The 12,130-nt window shown below is 43.1% G+C and overlaps 1 protein-coding gene across 6 annotated transcripts in view; it reads right to left on the reverse strand.

Annotated features, from left to right (window-relative positions):
* The window catches only part of FSTL1 (follistatin like 1), a 166,641-nt gene that overhangs the window by 141,715 nt on the left and 12,796 nt on the right, over nucleotides 1–12,130 (reverse strand). For 2 of the 6 annotated variants that reach the window (XM_063630127.1, XM_055259107.2), the window contains exon 1: nucleotides 364–609. The exons of 1 other annotated variant lie outside the window; for it this stretch is intronic. In XM_063630127.1, the coding sequence (XP_063486197.1) occupies nucleotides 364–594 (231 nt within the window). In that variant the 5' untranslated portion in view covers nucleotides 595–609. Of the gene's footprint in view, nucleotides 1–363; nucleotides 686–12,130 lie in introns of those variants that run through there. 3 more of the 6 variants (XM_055259106.2, XM_063630126.1, XM_063630128.1) reach the window with 3 other exon arrangements.

A 12,130-nucleotide genomic window follows, 5' to 3' on the forward strand; every position in this document is an offset into this window, starting at 1 on the left:
TGGCAGAGTTAGCCACTTTTGCAGTATAACATATTTTAAATTTTATTCAAAGTGTTACATTCTGCCAGATCTTGAAATCTTTCAGAGCTCAGCTTGTGGCTGGGTTCAGCTCCATATATTTTTCATTAACATCTACTAGTAGGCCTAGGATAGTACAGAGAGACAAGAAAGAACCACGCCAGAAACACAGATATCGAAAAAAAAAACCAGGCTGACAAAACGATACATAGGGAAAGATACTGGGAGATCTTGAGAAAAGCCATTTTCTAGGTGCAGAGGAACACAGAGTTCTAGGAAGCAATTTGGTCAAGAGATTCAGGAAAGCCTATTAAGACAGTGTTCTGCGAGACGCTAGTTGCGTACCCCAAGATAGAGATCAGGCGGTCCTGGATTAAGCCTCCCCGAACTGAGAACCGAACAGAAACCGCAAAGCTGCATTGTTTTGTTTGTCCCTTGGTTGGGCTCCAGGCAACCTGCGCGCTGGGGTTCTGACACACTGCCTGAGCGCCCCCTGCTGGCCACTCTGCAGAACTTCACCGTCTGGGCCCAAGGTGAAATCGAATTACGTAATTTCTCGAGCTTTGCCCACCCCATTTTTACATTTTTATTTATTTTTTGTATTGTCCAAGTTCCTGGCTTCACTGAAGCCTACCGCCTAATGCCAGCGCTTGAATGCTCTGACTGCCAAGGTCCTAAGGCCCAGTGAGGGCAGTCCTGAGAGACCCAGCCTAATGAGAGTGCACGCAGGGGCTTGGCTGAACATTTATGAAACACGTGCCACATACAAAGTGCTGCGGAAAGGCCCAAAGGGATTTCATTTGGCTTTTCGTCTTCTTGCCTCAAAAGGGAGGCTAGAATTAAACTGCCCATCTGGGGCTGGGGTGAGAGCTCTTCCCTGCCCAGTTCTGACCTTCGGAGCAGCCTTCCAAAATAAATCCCCAGAAGAGCCCAGGGCACCAGGGATGGCGCGCCTCCCTCTTTCCTTTCCTTATCTCTCTCCCTATTCATCTTCTCTTTCTTCTCCGCTTGGAGAGGAGAAATTGCAATGTGCAAAGCCCCTGGGGCGAGAGGGAGAGAAATACAAGTCTCCCCAGATACCAAGCCTATGTTACTGCTAAGAATAACCTTTATCTCTGGCAGGAAGCGCAGGAGACCTGGTTCCTGTTTCTCTCTCCCTCTCCCCTGCCTCCTTTCTCCCTCTCTTCTCCCTCCGCCTCACACCCGATGAAGGTTGATTATGAAGAGGACAGTGAGCCTGTCTTTCCTAAAGTGACTGAGACTTGAGTCACAAAGGCTGGAAAGGGGATGTGGGAGGAGAGAATAAGAGTCCAGAGGCAGGGTGGGAGGGAAGGGAGAAGGCAAGAGCAGCACGGGGGAAACAGGAAGAACAGGACACCACGGGAGTCTGCACCCAACTGATTGACAGGGGTGGTGGGACCCTCAAGGAGCGTCCCTGAGGTCAGCAGTGGGGGCAACTGGGGCTTTGGGCACGCCCCCACCCCACCCCCCTCATTCTGGCAGGACATAGGCATCACCTTGAGGGATGGGGACAGGTTTCCAGACCTCTGGCTAGTATAAGGGGTCACAGTAAGCAACTCTCATCTCCTCAGAGATTAGGAACCCAAATTATGTCTCCAAAAATCAGGTTCTTTCAGGCTGGGAGTGGTGGCTCACGCCTGTAATCCCAGCACTGTGGGAGGCCGAGGCGAGCAGATGGCTTAAGTTCAGGAGTTCGAGACCAGCCTGGGCAACATGCAAAAACCCCATCTCCACAAAAAAAAAAAAAAAAAAAAGCAAAAATTAGGCGTGGCAACTCGCGTCTGTGGTCCCAGCTACTCAGAAGGCTGAGGTGGGAGGATTGCTTGAGCCTGGGAGGCGGAGGTTGTAGTGAGCTGAGATTGTGCCACTGCACTCCAGTCTGGGCAACAGAGTGAGACCATAAAGGTCAGAGGCACAGGGTGAGAACATCAGAAAGGATTCTCTTTCCTTTGTAATGAAGAATTAAACAGATGTTACAGTTAACTGCCCTGCCTGAGTGACCCTCAGGGAAATGGGGTCACTTATGCTTTAGTGTCTTCATTACCTGCTGGGCCCCTGCCCATTGTTTCTTTCTTTTGTCCACCTTCCCTCCCAGCTTGCCCTCTTTCCTCTTTTCACGAGTGCAGCTTTTTGCCCACACCGTCAGTGATGTTCCCCAGCTCTGGCTTCCTCCCCCACTCACCTTTCCTGTCGCTCCTGCATCTGCTTTTCCAGTCAAAGTGCTGTTGTGGAAGGAACGGGAAGAGGGTGTTGGCATATCTGCTTGGGGACCCAAATGTCTGATGCCTTGCAGATTTCTAACAGGACTAAGAGGTATCTCATAGAGCTTGAGGAGAGTCAGGCTCTAGGTCTTTCTTGACTCAACATCAATCTGCAAAGCACTGCTGAAAAATTACTAGACACCTGACAGCCCGTAAGTTGTGTTATCTCCTACCTTGAATAGCCCTTGTCCACTTCTACCATAGAAAAGTATTTTAGTGACTCATGAATCAATAGGAGCAGAAGGGCCTTGGCAGGCACTGCATAAATACATATTATGGTTATTTATCACGAATGAAGTTGGCTCATAAATAACTGAAACTGGCCCAGTTCTGCTTCTGTTGAATAAAAGGAAAAAACCCACAAACATCAAAGGATAAAAAATAAAAAGGGAACGCTCTGCAGAAGATGACATTACTTTGTGTTCTATAGCTGAATAAATTGTAGCAATTGCTAAAATGCTCCTGGAGAATGATTTTAGAAGAGACCTGCTCAGCGGCCCCGAGTTGTGGGTCTGGGCTGCTTATGACCAGCAGAGGGCAGACTTCAGTTATACACGGGAGACGGTAGAGCAGATAGTGGGGAAATGGTAATTGATGGTTCAAGGTTGTAAATTGCTTATTCCATGCTGTAAATACTCACTTTGGGCCTATGCATACCCCCAGAGATCATAGTACAAGATTCTTGATAGGTTACAAGAGACTAGATTTCAAGGAACCAGGTCTTTGTAATACATATTTGTTTGTAAGGTCAAAATCTGGGCAGAAAGGCCTGGTTTTGCACAAACTTCCCTCTGGGTGCCACAAACTGCTATTTAATGTGCAGTCACTGAAGTGACTTGTCCCCGTCCTGGGCCTGACACAGCTACTCACAGCCGCATATAGTTTGGAGTAGGAGTGTTCGGGCTTTGTATCTGACTTGGAAAAGCAGGTGCTGTGTCATGGACTTGGTGAAAAAGTCCCTACTATTGGTCATTCTCCTTTAATGAATATAGAGAAATCTGCTCCCGAGGAAACAGAGAGATAGGAATGAAGATTATTGGAAATGTTTCGTTAAGATTTGGGTGAACATAGCAACTTGACTCCTAGGTATATATCCAAGATAACTGAAAACACATGTCCACACAAAAACCTGTACACAAATATTCCTAGCATTATTAATCATAGCCAAAAAGTGGAAACAACCAAGTGTCCATTAACTGATGAATGGCTAAACAACATGTGGCTTATCCATATAATGGAATATTATTCAGTCGTAAAAATGAATGAAGTATTGATACATTACAACATAGATAAACCTTGAAAACTTCATGCTAATTGAAAGACGCCAGTCGCTAAAGAGCCATATTGTATTATTCTAATTACATGAAATGTCTAGAATAGGCAAATTCATAAAAGGCAAATAAAAAATAAAATAGGCCAATAAAAAACCAGATTAGTGATTGATTGGGGCTGGGGAAGGGAGAGATGGGACAGACTCCTAATGAGCATATTATTTCTTTTGGGGATGATGAAAATGTTCTGAAATTCGATAGTGGTGATGGTTGCACATTTCCGTGACTATAATGAAGCCACTGGATTCTACACTTTTAAAAGGTAAATTTTAAGTATGTGAATTATATCTCAATAAAACTGTTATTAAAAGATTTGGGGCTGGGCACAGTGGACCATGCCTGTTATCCCAGCTTTGGGAGGTCAAGGTGGGAGGATCACTTGAGCCCAGGAGTTCAAGAACATAGTGAGATCCCATCTCTATCGAAAAAAAAAAAAAAGATTTGGACCAAAACAGACATTAACAGACACTATAGAAGGAAACTCAGAGCAGGAAACAAGGTGAATTAAAGAGAACATTTGACTTCTGGGACAGCCAGCCCTACCCCCATCCAAAAAAAATACTTTGGATGAGAACAGAGTAGGTTTAGTTCAGGTTAAAGACAGAGGCAGCCAAATTCAGTGTAGGAAGCAAAGAGAATTATCTACAAAGCTGAATTGACCTTGCATCTTCTCCAGCTGACCCACCTGTAAAGAGTTTATACCTCTCTGATGATGCTGGCCTTGGTAATATGGGTGCTGGTTCACTCAAGGCAAGAGGACCACATTTGAGCTGATGTCATGGTGACAGAAGGTGCAGAGGGAAATAAGGGAGAATCACACTCTTCAAACCACAGTAACAAGAAAGGCTTCCCAAGCTCTCAGGAGGTGGCAAGGAAGGAAGGTGATAATAGTTAAGTCACCAGCTCAGCTGCCAGGGAACTTCATGGTTACACTTGAGTTCCAAGTATATTACCAGTGACACCCAAGAGGCCAGAAGAAGCCTGTGCTCTGTTTCTTCTGTAGTAGCTGCCACAGTACTTTGCATAGGTTGGGCCTATGAGAGCCCTTAGTAAATACTTGGAAAAGGTGGAGAAATTAAGAAATAGATGAGCACACAACTCCAAAGGGCAAGGGAAGTACCCCGAATGACCGAAGCCAGGGCCAGGTGTAGCCTTGGTCAGTGCATTGGACAGGAACAACCCTTGAGTGAGAAAGATAAGGAGAGGCCTGCTCTTTATCAGAGCCATCCACTCATCCATCACTGGACCTGCCTGGCTGAGTTTAAGCAGGGCCATATCTCAGGCACACCTGCACACACCTGTCTGCTATGGCATGCTTGGTATGCCTCATTTCTCGCCTTCCTCCAATTCCTGGGCAGAAACATCCTAGAAGATGCACTAGAAGATGCACTTGTCACTATGTCCTTGTCACTATGAAGATACTCTGCCTAAGAGTAGGCCTTTTAAAATTTGTGTTTACTGATATAAAAACCAAACCAAACAAACCTCTCTGTTCTGTAATTGCTCTTGGTGATCAGGGAGAGAAATGATACTTGGGTGTGATCATATGTTTTCCAGTCCCATGTTTTTCTCCAAGTCTGGTCCTCTGGGTGAATGTTACGCATTTTAGGGAGCCAGGGAATAGCTCTAACTATGTCTTACAAAATTACCTTAATTATAGATTTGGCCAAGAGATGGGAACTCAGTAACAACTGGCTAAATACCAATTGTTTTAAATAAATAATATGAGTTCAGCAGTGAAAAGAATTGGATTTGGGAGTTGGGCAGATCTGGGCTTAAAACCTGGTTACTTCCTTCAGTTATGCCTTTAGTAAGTGTGTATTGATCACCTACAATGTATGAGGCACTCTTTTAGGCATTGACAATAAAAGCACAAATGGGAGAGACAGTCTGTATCCTCAGAGAGCTTACAGTCCCACAGCTACACTAAATACCTGTTATCTTTAAAAGGTTACTAAACCTGCTGGGAGCTGTGGCTCATGCCTGTAATCCCAGGACTTTGGGAGGCTAAAGTGAGTGGATCACCTGAGGTCAGGAGTTTGAGACCAGCCTGGCCAACATGGTGAAACCCCATCTCTACTAAAAATACAAAAATTAGCCGGGCATGGTGGTGAGTACCTGTAATCCCAGCTACTCGGGGGACTGAGGCTGTAGAACGCTTAAGCCCGGGAGGCGGGGGTTGCAGTGAGCCAAGATCGTGCCACTGCACTCCAGTTTAGTGAGTCTTGAAACAAATTTAGTGAGTCAGTATTTCAAAAATGGAAATAGAAGTGATTTTAAAATATCAAAAGTATGCCACAAGTTATAATAATAAGTATTACTTTGTGAAATCTTTGTTATATATGTCATATTTGTGTGTGTGAATTTATGTACTGTGATGTCACAATTTTAAAAATATTTTTTACCGTGGGCTGTAGTCCAAAAAGATTGAAAACTACTGCTTTAAGACATAATTTGTGTTGCCTGCAATTAAAAAAAATTCTCACTTTTAAATTGCACATTATTCATTACTCAACAAATGTTTATTGAGTGCCTACCAAATGCCAGGCACTGTTCTAGGCACTAGGAATACGGAAGTGAACAAAAGAAACAAAAATTCCTGCACTCATGGAGCTTACATTCTGGTGGGGGAAACACAAGCAATACATAGGTAAGGTACAAAATGTAGGAAACAAGGAGAAAGGCAAGAAGGAAGGACGAGAGGAATGAAGGAAGAAGGAAGGAAGGAAGGAAGGAAGGAAGGAAGGAAGGAAGGAAGGAAGGAAGGAGGGAGGGAGGGAGGGAGGGAGGGAGAGAGGGAGGGAGGAAGAAAGACAAGAAAGAAAAAGAGAGAAAGAAAGAGAAAGAAAGAAAGAAAAGAAAAAAAAGAAAAGAAAAGAAAAGAAAGAAAGGAAGAAAGGAAGAAAGCAAAGGACATTCATAAACATTTAACCCAGTAAAAACACTGTTGGCATTTTGGTGTATGTCTTTACAGACTTTTCATCATATGCACATACCATTTATCTTGCCATTTAGAGGACTTCCAGGTAATAGTCCTCACATAAATGTGCAGGATGCTGCTGACCAAAGTCCTGTCCTCTGAAGCATGAAAGGAGAGGCTCTGCTTTCCTCTCTGCCTGCTTCCCTCCTCCCTCTCCTTTCTCTTCTGTATTAATTGTACTACTAGGCCCTTGGCCTTGGACACAGAGACTTCTGCTGCATGTTAATTAGGCACAGCACCAGCTGACCCTGCTCACTGGGAAGTTCTGTGTCAGAGTCCTGTTGCATACTGACCTTTAATAGCCTTAATGATTTAATCATTTTATAGATTGAAAACATTGAGGTCCAGAGAGGTTGTGACTTATCTGGGTTCTCACAAACGATAAACGGAGGCAAGAGTCTGAAATGCCTCATGCTCCAGCGCCTGAGAGCTCTGATTTGGCCCCTTCATCTGCTGTGCATTTCACATTCCTTTCTTATTGTGCCAATATAGTAAAAAGAAATTTTTTTTCTAATACTAAGCTATTATTTTAAGTTTTTGTTTTCTAGCAGGTACAAACTGGTTAGACTCGTCCTGGCTTAAGTGACCGTTAATTTAGTAAATCTCCTTGGATTTTGTGACTGCTACGCTAAAAGCCTTAAAAATAAATGTAATAAGAAGCTGCCCTTGGGTCCAGCAGATAAGAAGATAGAATTGGATCCTTTTCAAAGCCAGTGTTTACACTCAGATGCCTCTGGCTTTCTCATTTACTTTAATAAGCGATTTCACGAGGTAACTTTATCTTTACAGATACTTTTTTTTTTTTTTTGAAGGAGAGATGGTTTTTAGCAGAGAGCAAGGAACTTAAAATCAAGAGGTTTGCGCTCTAGTCCCAATTTTGCTGAGTAACCCTAGACCAGTCATTTGCCCTCTGTGAGCCTAAGACTGGATGAGGGGTTTCTAAGCTGTGGTCAGTGGGGCCTCAGGATTTCCATGACATATTTCTGGGCTGCCGCTAGAGACCTACAGTGAAGGCTCAGAGGCTGCCGTCCCAGAACCACACTGCCCCCTTGTCTCCCTCCCTCTCCTACTCAGAGCAGCTCTCCTTTTATTTGTTTTAAAGGGGAGAGTCTGCATAAGATTTTATTTAAAAGAAAAGTTCTGCTGTTGTTAGTATATAAAAATCACCAGAACAGCTAGATGATCTGAAATATCTTTTCCAGCTCTAACATTCTGGAGTGTCTGAGTTTAAAGATCAGCTCTTGCTTTTCTTTTTTAGCTACCTCTTTGCTCCATGGACATGCAAACCAATCACCTCTAAATTATAAATATTCTCTCTGCTGCCCCCAGCTGACTGCTAGCTATGTATTATGCTGGCTGTAAAGATCCTAGAAATGAGCTTGTCTGCTACTCCTGCCTTAATAATGTTGTGACCGGCAGGGAAGAACATTTGTAGCAGTACTTATTTGCTGATCAGGGATTTTATTTTTTTTTAAGCTTGCATTTGCTTTAACCGCTTAGGAAAAACAGTTCCAGAACTATCCCCAGCCCTGACCAGCACAGCAGCATCCTCATTCGTATGCTGCTGCTTTGTCTGGCGAAAGGCATTCTGCAATGCCATTCCTAACTGCTCCCCACTGTGGTAAGCAGCTATTCAGATTGGATCCCACATCCTCTCCTGGACATTTTGTTTTTCAGGCTGTCTGTCTTACTGCATGCTCCCAAAGTTTCCTCTGAAAGCCAGTGATCTTTGGCTGCCACTGCAGTCCAGCCAGGCCTGAGCCAGGCTGTGCCTGCCCAGCCCTACCTAGAGCACCATAGCCCTTTCTGGTGCTGATTTATTTCACATGCACTGTGCCTGCTTTGCCCAGAGTAGAGCAAGATCAATTTTTCCTTTACAAATATGTGATTTAAACTTTCATCAAAAATTCACTGGTGCTAAAAGCAGACAAAGATAAATCAGCATTTTCTACTCACTACATGTCAGTAAGGTTCAAGAATTTGCTGCTAGATGTGTAAATCAGGATATAGGATGGGAGAAGCAAACGCTGATCACACTCTGAGTGTTCCTTACCTCCCTTCATCCTTATAATAACCCTCCTAGGTAGATATTCTCATCTCCATTTGTTAGAGGAAGAAACAGGCTGGGGGAGGTAGAATAACTTGCCTAGACACACAGTTAGGAAGTGGCAGATGCAGGAATTGAACTTGTTCTATCTGGCACCAAATGCCTTGTTCTTTCCATGACACCATGCTGCCTTCTTGATGAGCATGCTGACTCATTTGGGAAGTTATGTAAGCTTGCAAATCACATTGAGATTCCCAGATAATGTGACTGCATAAAGAACAAAGTGCTGCCATGAGTGGCTTTGGTGCAGTGACAGAAGCACAGGGGAGAGGCTCTGCACTGTCAAGAAGGGGTCAGTAAAGCTGTTGAGAGGGGCTGCACCAGTGGGCCCCAAACCACAGGCAATCATTTATCTCTTCCCTTCCCAACCTGTTCTGTAAATAAACAGGTTTTAATTATAAATATACGAATAAAGCTATCTATCCATTTAATTCACAGTTACTGAAAATCCAGTCCAAGCTTTGACCACCTGCAGAAGGTATGCCAAAGGTGCCCAGAGTCAGATGGCTTGGCACCACTCCAGTCACCTGCATCAGGTGAAATAAGCAAGATATGTCTTTAGCATCATCCACATATGCTTTTATTGACTAGGGGAGTGTCATAATCAGATTTGCACTTCAGAAAGTTATCTCAGGCCTCTGTCGGGAAAGGGAGAAGGGAGGCAATGCAGTGGTGCTGTCAACGCCCCACCCATATCCAATTAGTATGCACCCCACACTGCCAAGGCCTGTGACCCTCTGTGCTCTGGCTTGGCAGCATGCACAGCCCATACACAGTGCAGAAGTGCAGGCCAGACGTGCTGGGGGTTGATGTCCCTGAGATCAGCCCTCAAACAATGAGGAACGGGAGAGTTGATGGGTAAACACCCGAGCTTCCTTGCCTGTTGGTTGGGATAACTCTAAGTCGTCTTCTACTTGGTGTCTCCGAGTTTCTCAGTGAGGTGGAGCTCCAGTGGAGTTTCTCAGTGGCATGGAGCTCTGCAGTGCTTAGTAACACGTCCTTTATTGGCTTCTTTCACTTCCCTGTCCTGCTCCCTGAGTCAGCTCCCAGGGATTCCTGAGATCACCTCTCAAATGAACTATTTATAGTAGAATCCATGTTTCAGGTTTTGTTTCCAGAAGAAGCCAGATAAAGACCACTCAGAAGCCGGTGTGGTGGCTCATGCCTGTAATCTCAGCACTTTAGAAGGCTGAGGTGGGTTGATCACTTGAGGCCACGAGTTGAAAACCAGCCCAGCCAACATGACAAAAGCCTTATTTAAAAAAGAAAAAAAAAATACCATTCAGTACTTCGTGCCGAGATGGATAATGTGCAATAGACAAAGGGAACAGAAGTGGGAATGGAGAAGAGGGGGTTGCTATGAGAAATATTCACTCTGAGATTTAGAACTTCAAAATAAGAAACTCCTACATTCAATAGGAATAATTAAAACTAACCCCTAATTTTAAAAATAGGCTAAGGACTGGAATAGACATTTCTCCAAAGAAGATCTACAAATAGCCAACAGGCATATGAAAATGTTCAACATCACCAATCATCAGAAAAATGCAAATCAAAACCATAATGAGATACCACCTCACACCTGCTAGGATGGCTGTTATATATATAAAGATAACAAGTGGTGGTGAGGATGTGGAGGAAATTGGAACCCTCATATGCTGTTGGTAGGAATGCAAAATGATGCAGCCACTGTGGAAAACAGTGTGAAAGTTCCTAAGAAAATTAAAAATAGAACTACCATATGATCCAGCAATCCCACTTCTGGATATTTATCCAAAAGAATTGAAATTAGGATCCCAAAGTGATATTAGCATACACATGTTCAGTGCAGCACTATTCACAATAGCCAAGATGTGAAAACAACTTAAATGTCCATCAACAGATGAATGGATAAAAAGAAAATGTGGTACATACATACAATGGAATATTATTCAGCCTTAAAAAGGAAATTTGGCAATCTGTAACAATACAGATGAACCTTGAGGACATTACACTAAGTGAAATGAGCCAGTCACTGCAAGGCAAATATTGCAATGACTCCACTTACATGAAATATCTAAGATGAAGTATCTATGATTCAAATTAATAGAATCATAGAATGGTGGTAGCCAGGGCTGGGAGGAAGAGGAAATGGGGAATCACTAACAATGAGCATTGTGTCTCAGTCAAGCAAATTAAATAAGCTCTGGGGAGCTGTTGTACAACCTTGTACCTATAGTCAACAATAATGTATTGTACACTTAAAATTTTGTTAAGAAGGTAGATCTCGTGTTAAATGTTATCACGATTTTAAAAAACTGGTTAAATGGAGGGGTAAGAGAGAAAGGGAGAGAAAAGGCTCTACAAGAATTCTGGGTCTCTGGCTTAAGCTCCTGGGTAGATACTGATGCCTTACACTGAACTAGAGAATACATTTCAGGGGTAAGAAAGTAAATCCAATTTCAGATATGTAGGAGAAAGTGACATCTGGCTCTGTGATGTCATTTGCAAAAATGAAAGTGCCCCCTTTGCCAAAAGCATCTTCCCAAACCTCTTACCATAGTGCTTGAAATTCTCTATTACTCACTTATTTGGCTTGCTTTTTCCACAACACTATTTTTAAAATGCTCCTGAGATTATTGATACTTTTGTTACGTGTGATAAAAGCATTGTGATTATGTAGAAAAAAACCTCCTTAACTGTTAGAAATATATGCCAAAGTATTTAATGGATAATATAAAACACTGTGAGGGACTGCTTTCAAATAATCCAGCAAAAAGAAAAATGAAGGGTATATGTAGGGGGATGGATAAAACAACACGGACAAAATGTTTAAAATGATAAAAGCTTGGGAATGAATACAGAGGGTCCATTATACCATTTCCTCTACTTTTGTGTGTGGGAAGTTTCCATAACAAAAAAAAATAGAAGTTACCCTGGTATTTTTAAAATGCTCTTGGCAGGATATCTTATCCAATTGTCTTCAACACCTGTGAAAGAACAACCACAAAAGTGTGTTTTGAAACTTTGGTTGGATTTCATATATTTAAAATATTTAGAAGAAAAGGAAGCTGGTTCTTTAAAAAAATAGACTTGGGAGGAGCTGGATTTTAAAAGAGAGAAGAAACCAAGATTCAGATGTAGAATTTCATATGTTTTTGCCAACCATGTGATTCCTTCCACCATCTTCCAGAGCATAAGAAGGCATCTTATGACCCTCCATCATGCCTTACCACGATGGTCCCACATCAGGGCCTTTGTGTGCATGCTGTCATTTTATCTCCAAAACGCTCTCTAGGCATCCATTTCAAAGACGAAGGAACTCAGGCTGGAGAGGTCAGGTTTTCTGCCTATAGACCATAGAGTGATCAATTCCAGGGGCATTGGGAGAAGGGCCCAGGTTTGACGTTCCATGTATCTGACTCCAAAGTCT

Source organism: Symphalangus syndactylus, chromosome 21, assembly GCF_028878055.3.
Source record: "Symphalangus syndactylus isolate Jambi chromosome 21, NHGRI_mSymSyn1-v2.1_pri, whole genome shotgun sequence".
In the NCBI taxonomy this organism is placed as follows: Eukaryota; Metazoa; Chordata; class Mammalia; order Primates; family Hylobatidae; genus Symphalangus; species Symphalangus syndactylus.